The sequence below is a fragment of the Fukomys damarensis genome, unplaced genomic scaffold (assembly GCF_012274545.1).
Source record: "Fukomys damarensis isolate Sample0158 unplaced genomic scaffold, DMR_v1.0_HiC HiC_scaffold_12, whole genome shotgun sequence".
NCBI lineage: Eukaryota > Metazoa > Chordata > Mammalia > Rodentia > Bathyergidae > Fukomys > Fukomys damarensis.
In genome coordinates, this window is record NW_022900924.1 from 11,650,233 (window position 1) to 11,665,668 (window position 15,436).

At 45.3% G+C, this 15,436-nt stretch overlaps 1 protein-coding gene across 1 annotated transcript in view; it reads left to right on the forward strand.

The window, feature by feature from the left end:
* Nucleotides 1–15,111: 15,111 nt before the first annotated feature.
* The window catches only part of Vsig10 (V-set and immunoglobulin domain containing 10), a 33,754-nt gene continuing 33,429 nt past the window's right edge, over nucleotides 15,112–15,436 (forward strand). Inside the window, exon 1 of the mRNA XM_010604182.2 lies at nucleotides 15,112–15,355. Coding sequence (XP_010602484.2) covers nucleotides 15,112–15,355 — 244 coding nt within the window. The remainder of the gene's footprint in view (nucleotides 15,356–15,436) is intronic.

The window sequence follows — 15,436 nt, forward strand, 5'->3', positions numbered from 1 at the left end:
TGTGTCTCTAACGACCCACGGACATTCTCATCTTCATAACATCAGAGAAAACAGCTCATCAAATCAACGGCAGTGCTTTACCCCAACTGATACAATCAGCAACACATTAAGATCAAGCACAACTTGGACACTGACCACCTGTGGTAGTCACTAGTCTATCACCCTTAAATCATTTGAATTAAATTGAAATCAAGAAGCAGTCCAGAACATGTTTGCTGAAGAACAAACTTTTCAATATAGTATATTAACCATTTAATGGCTCAGACAGAGCGAGGATGGAAGACCCCTGATCTCAGTTAGCTGATTGCTGAACCCCATGATGCTGACTGACCTCGGGCTGCAAGGCCCAGATTGAGTTCCCCATCCTTCTGAATGGTTGAACTCCACAACGTTCTATTACAGGTTTCCCCGCCCTTTCTTTAAAGATGTTCAAAGTTGGGAACTCAGAAAAATACCCTTGATGACCACCTCTGTCTTTGCAGAGTGGGTCCAAAGACTGACACAGTCAGGAGGTCTGAGAGTGCGGGGGGGGGGGCTTATGGGGATTCAGGGGCGCCCGCATGGCTACCTTCCTGGCGCTTGAGCGATGGCTGCTGCGTCGGGAGCAGGCGTGGTTCTCCTTCCCGCGGTGGATCGGAGCCTTCTGTTTGAATATTTATATCTTTAATCCACTTGGATTTTAATTTAGTACATGGTGAAAGATAAGGGTCCATTTTTAATCTTTGGCAGGTTGAAGGCCAGTTTTCTTATGAAATCAAAATAGAACTACCATCCAACAATCCTACTGCTGGGTATATATTCAAAGGAATGGGATATATGTGCAACTAAGCAGGGACAACAATATATTGTTTTAAATAAATACTTTTAACAACAAAAGAATGACAGGCAGGGTCTCAATGAGCTTTCTATGCACATGTAGTCATGGTGGCACCTTTCACAACCACTAAGAGGAGGAAATAGCCAGAGAAGGATGAATAAATGAAATGTGGGACATACGTACAAAGAAATATTCAGCCTGGTCTCAACATGGATAGACCTTAAGGATGTTGTGCGAAGGGAAATAAGCCACCATGAAAAGACAAATATCGTATTATTTCCCCTTAGAGGCAGCATCTAAAGTAATCAAATCTGTAGAAAAAGAAAGTTAGAATGCTGGTTATCAGGGCAGAGGGAATTATGGAGCTGTTGCTGAGTAGAGTTTCAGTTCCGCAAGATGAAAAAATTCTGGATAGCTATTGCACAATGAGACGAACCCACATTACTGAGCTGTATTCTTGAGATGGTAAATTTGGGGTTAGATGTTTTATAGTACAATTTTACAAATTTAATGGAAAAAAGGAATGATGTTTCTATGCCTACTACAAAATGGATGAATCTTAAAAATACTGTTACACCAAGGAAGATACAAAAGACCATACATAGGGCTGGGGACTTAGCTCAGTGGCACTGTGCTTGCCTCACATGTGCAAGGCCTTGAGTTTGATTCCTGATACTGGGGGTGCGGGAGACCATACACATGTTGTGTGAGTCTTTGGGTGGTGGTGGGGGATCAAACTCAGGTCCTTGCACTTGCGAGGCAGGTGGTGGCACCACTGAGCTAAATCCCCGGCCCTTTATGATTCTTTTTATATGAAATGTCCAGAATAAGCAAGTCTGTCTTGGGCCCAGCACCTTGCTAGCTGCCTGCTGTCTTCTACCCAATTTTCTTGTCTATAATACAAGGAAGACCTTCTGTACCCACTGCCCGTGAGATACTGGGCTAATGTTGGTGAGTTTATTAGTTAAACTTCTACTCATTTTCCTCGACAGTCCTGAATCCTTTAAAACTGGTTGTGGTTCAAATTATCTGTCCAAACTCGTTTGCTGAAAATTGATTTTTGGTCCTGCCACCTCTATTCCTTAACTAGAAAAATGGAGAGATTTGACTACAGATGGTTTGCCTTTGTGTTTCTCTTGGTGGAGAATATTGTTCCTAAACTGGTTACTTTTTTCCATACCAGAGGCTTTGAGCAATACAGCCAGGCTAAGTTGTATAAACTTCTGATCAGCTTTGTCTAAATTTTAGCACAATAAAAAAATGCCTTGATGTGTACCAAGAGCTTCTAAAGTGATGAACACCTGTAACAAGTTAACACCTATAATAAGGGGGGAAAAAAGCTTTGAGAAATTCCAACTCCTATTAAGCAGGCAAGCAGTCTCCTTTGAGATGTGTATTTCTCCCCTTGCTACAACCAGGAACGCTGCCTTCAGACATGCATTTGTCAGAGCGAGTACTGCTTAGGATTGTAAAAGGAATATCTGGCCAGGGGTGTACGGGATGGGTGAGCTCCTCTCCCGACTGTTACAAAGGGGAATGAGCAAGGTTGCATTCTCTCCTCTTCCTTCAGAGGAGCTCCAGTCTTGGCCTTCCAGCACAGACCCTTCAGCCTTCCTGTGCGGACCCACAGGCCTCCTGATACAGACCCCCATAAGACACTACAGTGAGCTCACTTCAGTGACTGAATCCTTCCGTCTCTGGTGTGCGGAGAGACCCTCTGGCCTCCTCCTCACCCAACCCTGTGGGTGGCTACTGTAAGCAAATCTTGTAAATTCTTATATACATCTATGTATCTTGTGTTCCATCGGTTTCTCTAGTAAATACTGACCGATACAGTGCAACTTTTTAGAATCTAGTAAATGATAAATTTAAGCCTTTGTTTTCTATGTGTTGGCGTGCCTGTGTATATTTAATGTCTACGTACTTGTGTTTGTATATTGTTTAGATGATACCAAATTAATTTACAAATGAGGTCACTCAGTAACTAAGAAAACACAAACCCAAATGTCTTTTTGTTCACATGACTTAAGGAAAAGCTCCCGAAAGCTCTAACAAAGGTGTCCTCAAAACTGTTGACATGCATTTTGCCTCTGTTAGTCAATCAGAATTCTATTTTAGGTGTTTGACTTTCAGAGGAATTTCAGTTTCACAAAGGTTACAAAAAAGATGAAAGAGCATAGAGGGAATGTAATTAAAATTTTCGAATTTGCTAGGATTTTAAAGCCTCCTGAGAATTAGAGGCAGCTGAATACTGAGATAATGCAACGTACATATAGAGCATGGCCCGGGGAGTCTTTTCTTTACGAGTTCAAATCATTTAGCTTCTCAAAAGTGTTATGTAGTAGAATACCAAGTTTTTAAAAGATGTTATGTGGCAGTAGTCACTGTAAAGACTGTTTGTGGTCATTAGTACGAGGGGTCCTAAGAGGCATTATTTTTTTCAGCTTTAATTGAGTTTATCGGTACATTTTAGGGATACAGTACAGTTACATTCATTGTTGGGATCTTGTACCTCTACATGACAAGTCTTGATTCTCATTTTTTCCCCTTACCCCTGAAGAGGCAGTATTTTACTAGGCCATTGTTTATAGCAAAAATGGCTTTTCCTCTTGAGACCTTCCACAGTAAGTCTATGAGAAGGAATAGACAGCTTTGTTTCATGAATTAACTTGTGTTTACGTCAACACTGTCTAGTCATGCTGTGCTTCTTCCTAATTTCCTGATAGAGTTGGGTTCACTTTTACCCAGATAATAACTTCCTCAACTCTGGAATGACAAGACAGGAGGCACGAATGTGGAGTTAGTATTTCCCTGTGGTTTGTGGATCTTTCTAGATCTTCAGAGCTTTTCCATTTTAAATACACACGAGTAGTAAAGTTCCTTTTATAGTCTTCCAAGCAGACTCACACATGGAAATCCTTTCTCCGGGATAGTTTGGTTTTGGTAACATAAAAATTTCATGGGGGAAAAAACATCCACTGGGGTGCCAGAGCTCTATTGGTTTGCTTACTATTTTTGAACACTTACTGTGTACAAAGCCTTGCGCTGGACCTGGGACCCAAAAAGGAACGAGATGCTTTCTATGCCTTCAAGAGGACCGGGGCTGAAGCAGACAGACAGAGGTGTTCACAATTCAGAACGGCTATGTGGTTATAAATCCTTACTGCAGGTGCTGTAGTAATACAAAGGATTTGTATTTCCCGATTTGTACACCAGGGAAGAACTGACAACCCACGCTTGAAGACTTGCTGGAGAATTAGCCAGCTGAAAGAAGTTGAAGGCATCCCTGGTAGGGGAAAGAGCAAAAATGTGGATGGTTGGTGGACGGTAGGGCAGCTGAGAGAACGTAGCTTGGTAGGACTAGAGCGGAAGGGATGAGGGAGCTCATGACGGCCATCAGAGACCATGCTGTGTTTGCTCCCCATGGTTGCCCCAATATCTAGCACAGAATAAGTTCAGTCCTCTAGGGACGGCAGTAGGGCTAGAGGAAGAGACAGACTCCAGGGCCAGAGTTGGAGAGTAAATGAACCTCAACGACGAACGCATCCCCTGAAACCTGAATTACACATTCCTTGGAATTTTGCATCCCGCAGATGTTGCAGTTGAGATATGATTCTCCAGATGTTCAGATGCCTGAAGCCGGGTCTCCAGGATGGCGAGAGGTGAGGGAACCTTTGAGAGGCTTGGCCTCGTGAAAAATGACTACTTACTGGGGGGTGCCCTTGGAAGAGATTAACATAGTTCTCTTGGGAACATGGTTGGTTCTCCAAAGAGCAAGTCGAGGGCTGGGGGTGTAGCTCAGTGGTACAGTGCCTGCCTAGCATGCATAAGGCCTGGGTTCAATCCCCAGGACTGTAACAGTGACTACAACAAAAAGATAAGTTGTTACAAAAAGAGCAAGCCTGGTTCTGCAATCCCTCTGGCTTCTTGTCTCACCAAGTGATCTCTACTGTGAGCTCTCACCATTCACACTGTAATCATCTTTCATGAACCCCTCACCGGAAGCTGATGAGATAGGCCAATCTTGGTCTTTCAGCCTCCAAAACAGACCTAAATAAGCCTCTTTTTTTTTAAGGCTACCCCATAGCAGATATTCTGTGATAGCAATGGAAAACAGACTAATATAGGAGATACACACACACACACACACACACACACACACACACACACACACACATTTTCACTGCTATTTGCATCATTGGAGTGGTCAGAAATACATGAATACATAGTAAAAACTAAAGCCAAACTCTAGGACTATTGACCTGAAAAATTTTTTTCTTTTTCTTTGTTTTTAGACCAAATCTCATTATGTAGTCTAGGCTGCCCTTGACCTCGTTTTCTAGCCAAGGCTGGCCTCGAACTCTCAGCAGACCTCCTGCCTCAGCCTCTTGAGTGTTGAGATCATAGACGTGCACTACCACATCCACTACTTTCAACAAACACCTTCCACCCCATGATCACACTCAACTGGCACCCTTGCTTCTCGGAACCCAGGTGAGAACCAGGAACACAGAGCCACCAAAAATCTTACAGTTAGTTGAGTGGGCCAGAATGGTCCAGGTTCTTGTGTAGGACAGGGAGAGAATTGCTAAGCATAAACCTCACAGCTAGTAATTACATTTATTAAAGATTTTGGGGGCAGCAGCAGGAACAGGCAGAAGGGCAAAAAAGGGGGTTGAAACTCAGGCTCCCAGTATTTATAGGGCTAGATGTCCACTGGCCCTAGGTGCCTCCCATTGTCTCTGTTTTTCTTTGGGGTGTGTGTGTGTGTGTGTTTGGAGCCCTGTGTGTCGCATTGTCTCTGTTTTTCTGTGGGGTGTGTGTGTGTGTGTGTTTGGTAGCGGGGATAGAACTCAGGACCTTGCACTTGCCAGGCAGGCAGTGGCACCACTGAACTAAATCCCTAGCCTTCTCTGTGTTTTTGATGTCAGCAATCTGTTTCTCCCTAAGTTTAAGCCTAAATAATCATGAGGGTGGTCCTGTGTTTCTGGTTGAACGGAGAGGAGGGAGGTGGCTCGCACAACTTTCCTGTTTTAGGGTTGTGGAAGCGTGGATCACCGCTCCTTTGTTTCTCACTGTCCTCACATGACTATGTCCAGCTCAGAACAGGCACTCTTCTCACTGGTACCTGTGCATTCCTGTTTTACACAGAGTTAATAGGGTCCCTTGTCTGCGTTCAGCAAATGGGCAGGATCAAGAAGCATGATTATATAATGGCCAATGTTTGAATCTGTCTTGCCTGCTGGGAACTCTTAGGGACTCCCCAGAAACTGAAGATTGGAGAGGGGTGAGTAGCTTTCCTGGGCACGCACAGACAAGAGAGCCAACCTGAGGGTCCGTGGACCCAAATCGGCATCAAATGGACTGGGTATTCCACAAAGAAACCAGTCTAGGGCCATCTGTGTGCACGAAGGGGAAGGAGGAGGTGTCCTCTGAATCTCTGCTTCCCGCAGACAGTGCAGCTCAGATACCAGTGTTCATACACAAAAGGTCATTTCGTTGAGTCTCACGAGAAAATACTGCCTTGATCTAGTGGTACTTGGACAAGTTGGTGAATCTCAGCCTTGCCCTTGACCTTGAGCATGCTGCTTAACAACTCTGGGCTCCATCCCCTCCTCAGAAAGGTGATGGCTGTTGGTTGAGCCAAGAATCTCTAAAATTCCTTGAGTTCCAAGAAGGTTGGCCCAACTGTTATCTCTTAGATGACCTTGGCTGTGGGACTCAGATTCCGTGGGTGCCGAGAGCGCCACCTGGTGATTCAAATTTGTAAGTGAGATTTTTCACTTCCTAGGACCAACCCTTTATAAATCCTGTAGGCTTGTTTTTAACTTCTTAGAATATCTTTTATGGCATTGTGAATATGTGTATCTTCCCAGGAGGTTACATAACTTTTAGGTTCTTAATCTTTCCATCCTCAACCCAAACTTAAGAATCACTATCGTGTGCCTGTAATCCCAATTTGAGAGGCTGAGGCAGAAGAACCACTGTCTCCCATGAGTTTAGCCTAGGCAATAAGCAAGACCCTTTCTCAAAACAATAACAGGGCCGGGGATTTAGCTCAGTGGCTCTGCCACCTGCCTCACAAGTGCAAGGAACCGAGTTTGATCCCCAGTACCAAGACACAACTAAAAATAATAACAAAACCTCCCAAAACCCTACTTTAAAGAAATGTTATGCACAGGAGACATTCCTTTTATAAACACAGACTTGAGGCTGTGATATTCTTTGGAAAATTATTTAACCTCTCTGGGCCTCAGTTTCCTCATGTGTGCAGTACAGATGAGAATAATCCTTCCTTCAGAGGTTTGCTTAAAAGTGAGAAGGTCTCATGCCATTTTGCCTGGCCAGAGCTGACACCACCGATAGTGAGGGCTGGACACGTAGCTCAGTGTAAAGCACATGCCCAGCATGCAAGGGGCCTGGGATTTGATCCCCAACACTGCAAAAATACAAACAAACAAACAAAAAGTACCATATTTTCCTTTTCTGTTGTTATAAAAGAATACCTGAGAACTGGGTAATTTGTAAAGAAAAGAAGTGTATTTGGCTGGCAGTTTTGGAGTCGACAATGCCTAAGAACATGGTGGCAGCTTCTGGCAAGGAAGGAGGAAGGGCCAAGGGTTACATTCGCTTTACAATGCTCACTCTAAGTGGGAAGTGGTGGTCACACCTGTAATCTCAGAACTCTGGGAGGCTTGAGGCAGGAGGGTTGAAAGTTCAAGCCCAATCTGGGCAATTTGGTGACTTACCAAGACCTTGTCTCAAAAGAAAAAATAAAGGCTGGGGTATAGTTCAGTGTGAAGGCCTTGGGTCCAACCCTAATGCCTCAGAAGAACAGCTTGCTCTCCTGATGACAAACTCCGGCTAGGAAGACATTAATGCACTCAGGAGGATGCAGGTTTCATGCCCTACGCACCTCTCGCTGAGTCCCACCCCAAACACTGCCACCTCCTGCGTGAAGGGTTCCACTCGTGAACTTCCAGGAACACAGTGCACAAGCTATGAGGAAACTTTTCCAAAATCTTCCAGGACATCAGTAATCTGCTGGAAAAGTAAGATGTCACTTAGGATCATGCCTCCCAACACTAGCTCTACCAGGTTAGCTAGACTAAATTCTCCCGGACCAGGAATGCAAGACTCTCAGGACTGAATTAAATTTAATACATTTGTGCCGGCCATGGTGGCACATGCCTATAATCCCAGCACTCGGGAGGCTGAGGCAGGAGGATCCTGTGAGTTCGAGACCAGCCTGGGCTACATAGTGAGTTCCAGGTCCATCTCAACTACATAGTAAGGCCATCTCAAAAACCAAAACAAAACAAAAATAAAAAAAAAAAAAAAAAAAAAAACCCACCCCAAAACAAAATCCACTTGTTTCTGAGAAATAGTGTGGAACTTTTACAGAGTGGAATGGAGACAGGATGGAAGCAAATAACGATCAGGTGTTGAGGCGCCCAGCAGTTGGAAAATCCTGACCACACACACCCAAAGGAGTCTGAAGTCTGAAAAAGGGAAAATATTTGCATAAAATTCTTCTTGAATGAATTCCAGCCAGATGCCTTGGCATACAGAGTGTGCCTCGACCAATCTAACTAGAGAGGCAGGCTTTTTAAATGTTACTTTGTTTATAGTAAGTCACCAAGGAAAGCAAGAACAATTTCTTTGCAGAAGACAAATGGAATGTTGGGCAGGGCGTGGAAAAAAACAGGAAGGAGCTGCCTCTGCTGCTCTGAATCACTGGCTTAAATTTTGATTGAGTGTCTATCAGTTAATGATTGGGCAAACAAAATGTGTTATGTTATACAGTGTAATATAATGCAGCCATTAAAAAATGAAAGGTGTGGCAGTACATACCTGTAATCTCAGTGCTCTGTGAGGCTGAGGCAGGAGGATCACAATTTTGAGCTCAGCAACATTGTGACTTAGTGAGAGACTGTCTCAAAATTTTAAAAAAGACTTTTTTCTTGGGAAGCTGAGGCAAGAGGACTGCTGTGAGTCTGAGGCCAGGCTGGGCTACAGAGTGAGTTCAGGACCAGCCTGAACTACAAAGGGAGAACCTGCGTCAAAAAACAACAAAACAACCCTTTGTTTTTGAGACAAGGTCTCACTGTGTACTTCAGAACTCCCTTAGTAGCCTATGCTAACCTCAAACTTGCCACGTGTCTCAGGCTCCCTTGTGCTGGGATTACAGGTGGTGTGCCACCACCCCTGGCCAATGTTCTACGCCCCCGCCAAATAAAAAAAGGCTTATGTACCTCAGCTGAAAAGCCCTGGGTTTAATCTCCAGTAATGCGTCTATCAATGAGAAATAAATAGAAACGGAGCACTGACACAGGCCAAAACAGGGATGAACCTCGAAAACGTTGTTGATGTGAAAGACGCACAACATACGTTGCTTGATACCATTTATATGAAATGTCCAGAAGAGACAGATCCATAGAGAGGAGTGGACTACCAGGGGCTGGAGCGGGAAGATGGGGAGCTGGGTGACCGCTAGAAAGGCTAAGGGATTGCTTGGGGGGATCTAAAATTGATGGTGGTGACAGTTCCACAATTCTGTAACTATATTAAGAGCTATGGAGCCAGGCGGGGTGGCGCACGCCTGTCATCCCAGCACCTGGCAGCCTGAGGCAGGAGGATCGCTGTGAGTTCGAGACCAGCCTGGGCTACACAGTGAGTTCCAGGTCAGTCTCAACCACATAGTGAGACCCTGTCTCAAAAACACAAAGCAAAAAAAAAAAAGAGAGCTATTGAATTATACACTTTATGTAAGTGGATTGAATGTAGATTATACTCAATAAGGCTGGTACCAACAGAATTCTTTTATTTTGCTTATACATCTGGGTATTTCAACAGACGAATCCTCCATAGCTACCTAAACTTTGAAAACACAAGTTAGTGGCTGTATAATATTCCAGCTGGCACACACTGGATAAGCAGTGTAGACTGTAGTTTCCACAAGTTGATGAGCCTGGTGATTCCTGTGAGAGAGGACTAGGGCCAGGGAAGGAGAGCTTTCAAGATAAATTTCCACTGTCAAATTGCTTGTATTTTCGCTTTGATTCAATGTGTTCATTCCCAAACACTGGTGAAGTGTCTCTGTAACCTGTCTCATATATTTACCACTGTATTTCCTCAATTTTGTTTTTCTCCTGCTCTTCATCATTTCAGAAAAAATTTCAGTCCAGGAGCTTGCGGCCGGCATGAGCTCCACCAAGGCCGGCCGGGTCTGCGGGAGGTCGGGTGCCCAGAGGGGCGGGGCGCAACCTGCCGGCCCCCTGGGCTGGGCCGAGAGAGGAGTAGCCGCCGCGGAGGCGCTCGGGTGAGACACTCACGGGGTGGTGTGGCCCGAGCCGGGCGCGAGGATGCAGGCTCCCGGCTTGTGAAGGAACATGCGAACCACCTGGCGATCAACAAGGCCGGTCTGAGTTTTAAAAGATCACACTGCTGTCAGGCATGGTGGTGCACAACTGTAATCTCGAAACTCAGGAGGCTGAAGCAGGAGAATTGCATAGTGCATTCAAGAGAGATTGGGCTACATAGCAAGACCCTGTCTCAAAAAACACGAACCAAGGTCAGGAATTTAGCTCAGTGGTGCTGCCACCTGCCCTGCAAGTGCAAGGTCCTGAGTTTGATCCCCGGTTTAAAAAAAAATCAATTGTGGTCAAATACACACAAGGTATGACTTACCATTCCAGCCCTGTTTGAGTGTTCAGCATATAGAAATTCACACTGTTATGCAACCATCTCCACCATCTCCACACCCATTAAATACTAACTCTTCATTCTGTTTCTCAAACCCCTGGCCACCCCATTCCATTTTTCCTTTCTAGGACCTTGAGCGTTCTAGGCACAGAAGTCTCTCAGTCTCTATTCACGGGGGACTAGTTTCTGGATGCACCATGGGTAACAGTATTCCCTGGATGCTCAAGATGCTTGTATGAAACACCACAGCGTTTGCATAGAACCTACTCACACCCTCCCATGTACAGGTTACATCATCTCGGGTTACTGATGCTAATACAGCTAATATAATGCAAGCACTATGGAAACAGTTGTTATACTGTATTATTCAGGAATAATGACAAGAAAAAGACCTGTGTACGTTCAGCACAGATGCCATGTTTTTGTTTTTGTTTTTTTACTGAATAGTTTTTATCCCTGGTTGGTTGAATCAGGAAATATGGAACCCGTGGGTACAAAGGGCTGACTACGCCTCATATACGTGGAATCATCCAGTGTTTCTCTTTTTCTTTTTTCCTCCCTCCCCCTTCCCTTCCTTTTTCCTTCCTCTTTCTCTCTTTTCTTTACAATACTGGAGATTGAACCCAGGGCTTTGGCCTTGAGCTACATCTCCAGCCTTTTTTGTGGTTGTTGGTATTTTGAAACAAGGTTTCACCAAGTTACTACATTGTGCAGGTGGGCCTTTTGTAACCCTCCTGTCTCAGCCTTCCAAAGTGCTGGAATTATAGGCACGTGCCACCATAACCTTGTATTTGTCTTTTTTGTCCACTACAAAACATCCTCAAAGTTCATTTGAATTTTTTTTTTAACTATGAGTTATGCTACTTTTTAGTTAAAAAGTCGTTAGATGTCCAAAAACAAAATCGCAACATTATATACTTAATAAGTTCAGGGAAAATGTAACAGTCAAAACCTTGTTTAAATTATCACAGTTATTTAACAGTTTATTTAAACATTTAAAAATCATTTTCAAAAAACTCAATGAAAATGACTGGAAGTTTGAAATGATAAAGATGCTTATTTCTCACTGGGTGCTTTGGCAGCCCAGGCCCAGCAACCTAGTGTCTTAAGGAGACCCTGTTTTAAAATTTGTGTGTATATCTGTGTGTGTCGTATTTTGAGATACGGTCTCATTACATAGCCTGAACTGACCTCAAACTCATAGCGATCCTCCTGCCTTAGCCTCCAAAGCACTGGCAGTTCAGACGTGCACTGCCTCACCCCACTTCCGTCCATGTACTGAGTTCCAGACCAACCTGAACCACGTAAGGAGACCCTGTCTTTTCACCTGTAAGTTGTTCCTCCTCTATCGCCAAGGAAGCAGCTGTATTGGTGGGCAGCAGATCCACTTCAAATGCACATAGCTTGCATTGTAGCCTGACAATAAAGATACCCATCTAGATCACCTATCTTGAAGACACCCCTTAAATCTACCCAACTCCAGCTTATTTCTCGGAGCACTTGCACTCCATCCGTGAGTATCTGTGTAATGAACCCTTTTCTTGGCTCCTACTGGTGCTTCCTAAACATTCTTTTTCCACCACAGGAATCAGTGAACCTGCAAAGCTTCTTCTATAGAAAGTGTGGGCTCTTTATTTCAGCCTTGGGGACCCTCGGGTGCAGCCTGGTGACAAGTGTATCCAAGGGAACAGAGGTAGGACTTTGGTCACTCACTGGGTCATTGCTCTGGGACTGAGGCACCCAGAAGGATGGGCTCCCACAGGCTGTCCCTGTACCCCCCTCTGAGGCCCCCAAGAGAATATCCCTAGGTTGAAGGTGAAGCAGGCTGTTGCTAAGGAACCTTTCACCATCACCCTGGGGAGGGACACGGACGGCAGAGAAGAGGGGCAGAAATAATAGATACAAACAGGTTGCTTGAATTTCCAAAGACCCAGCTGTGTCAGTGCTAGCTCCGGAGTCAGGCAGGAGCCCCCATCTGTTCCCTCCTCCCAGAGTGATCACAATGACACGCTGGGGGTGCAGCTCAGGGAAGGAGCCCTTGCCTAGCATCATGAGGCCCCTATAAAACAAAAGAAGAAAATGGTGCAGCCTCAGACCTGAGCCCAAATGCTGAATCCATTTATTTGCTTTGCAACGTAGCCTCTTGGAGCCATCTACAAATGGAAAAGATAACACCTACTTCTCAGGGGTGTGAAGAAGGCTGGATAAACTAAAGGATATAAAGTACTTAGCCCAGAGGAGGAAATAAAACAAAACAAAACAAAAAAACGACAGCAGCACTGACCAGGACAAGGCTGGGATTTAGGAGCCCAGGAGCCCGTGGCACCCCAAACGATAGATTCCAAAACTGTGCTCTAAATCTGCAAAGGCCTGAGCTGACTCCCCGTAGATACACCACACCCTTTAACCTTCCAACAGTCCTGGGAGAGGGGCTAGGGTGGCAGGAGGCTCCTCCCTTGCCAGGGACCCCATGAGACCCAGCTCAGTCTAGGCAGAGGCTTTCTACAGTGCAGAGCAGCTTGAGGCAGGGCAAGGCCTTTTCTAACACCCGGCTCACCAGACAGAGTGGGTGGCGGGGCTCACGGCAGAGGCCGCGTCTGCTTCCTGGGACCCCCAGAGCACCTGGACCCATGGCCGCTCAGCCCTGAAGCCTTTCTCTCTGTGATGAGATTGGAACTGAGGTAGAAGAAGCAAGGAGGTAGAGAGGAAACAAGGAAAATAGGAATTTTAGAATCGCACTTTAAAAAATAGGGCCAGGGATGTAGCTCAGTGGCACCATGCCTGCCTTGCAAGTGCAAGGCCCTGAGTCCAATCCCTGGTACCAGTAAATCAATCAATAAAATTTTTAAAAATAAAATTTTAAGAAAATTTCAGCTTCGGGACATAATCAAAGGTACACAAGGTTACAGTGCCTTTTTTCCGCAGTGGGTGTCTTGTTCTCCAGGATCCCCACTCCTAAATCCCTAAGTATTAAAGATATAATACATCTGCAACCTGGGCTATGGTTTTCTTCCGGTGCCATAAATTCACGCATTGCAAAGATTTCCTCTCTCAAAAGAATTCTCCACCATATCTCTCAACTTCAAACATACAAAGTTCACATTTCATTTAATCTTACTCGATAAAGCCAGTTTTTGGTTCAGCCCACTAATGAGCAACCTGACCTTAAGGAGATGGACACAAGATAAGTAAGTTTAGAAACAGAAAAGAAATTTTAAAAAGGAAAGAAAAGCATCCCAGGACACGCGTCATGAAGATAAAACCACATAAACCCCCAACCTCAGACCATAACGCTCCTCACCCATCAAGAACCACCACACTCTTTTCTTAGTCTTTCTTTGATTCTGCTTAATAACACTGCCTCTACCTTTCCATGACCCGTCCCGAAATGCGTTTCTGGGACAAAAGCTGACACACCTACTTCATGGGGGTTGTGGGGGGCGAGCTGAGGTCTCCACTTCCTTTCTGAAGGAGTCCTCTTCCCCTGACAGAACTCTGTTGACCAGGGCTCGGGTCCTGGCTTTACCGTCAACCACCTGTGCTGACTGAGGGGGTGGGGGGGTGGAACCCTCCAGAGCGCTAGAGTCTGCCTTCTAAACAGAGCCAGAGTGGTGCCTTAGGTCCAAGGGTTGCTGGCGAAGCTCAGCCAGATTAGGATTTGACACTGAGTCAGCAGATAAATCCGTATTATCAACTCCATGCAGTTCTCCCTGTTCAGTGCCATGAGTGCCACAGAAAGTTCCAGGTCTTCAGTTGATAACTCGCTAGTTGATTTTATTGATAGCTTGTTTACTTAGGTAAGCACTGGGGATGTTTGCCAGAAAAGCTCAGGAACTACAACATCAAACCCAGCTGACTGGAAGTTAATATATATTCATTTATTCAACAAATACACATCAGGTGGCAAGTAGGTGCCAGGTCCTGGGAAACAGGTCTGATTGGGATGGAATTTCCCTTCCACCACAAACGATAAAAACAAGAACCAAAGTGGGAAAATCTAGCCGGGAGTCAGCTAAAGTTAAAATCACTGGGCAAAGAGTTAGAAAAGAAAGGATTGGGAAGCTCGCTGCCTCCGTTCATCGGGAGAAACACACTTTTTGGTTTTGTTTCACTGGTTTCAAGATTTTCTGACTGGGCGTGGTGGTGCACGCCTGTAATCCTAGCATGGGGTAGGATGAGGCAGGACGATCCTGTGAGTTCGAGACCAGCCTGGGCTACATAGTAAGTTCCAGGTCAGTCTCAACTACATAGTGAGACCCTGTCTCAAAAAACAAAAACAAAACTAGAATTTCTCATGGAAGAAGTACTCCAGTGAGGAGCTTTTGGACAACACAATGAGTGATTTCAATATCAATTTTTTTCTTTTTCCCAGCATTTTATAATAAATATCCTCAAATATGCACTTAGAAAAGCAAAAAGAATGTGCACATCACATCTCCAACCTCCTCGAACCTATCATGAGTATTTTGCTGCACGAACTGCATTTTTTAACAGGAAGTCTCTCCCTGGGCCGTTTTCAAGCTCCGTTAGACTTTTGCTAAGGACGCAGCTGCTGCAGGTCCTCCAGGACGGGAGGGTGGGCTGGGGCCATGGTGGGGAAGAGGGAATCGAGCCCGGAGTGTAGCTGTCCCGGAATCTGCCAGGGTAGGGATGGGGTAAGAGCCAGGGAGGAAAAATATCGAAAACCAAAACTCTTGCGAAACAAGTCTGGCCCACTGCTGGGCCCGCGCTCTTACTGTGTGGTCTCGGCCGGCGAATTTGAGAACCCGACTCTGGTGGCTGCGTTTGGCCGGAAGTCTAGGGATCGTCTTTCTCTCGCTCTGTCCTGCAAGGGTAAGAAAAGGCAGCGATGGCGCCCGCCCCGCTGCCCAGGAACGCGAATGACAGCCCAGAGCAGCTCGGGTCGGGCGTGCG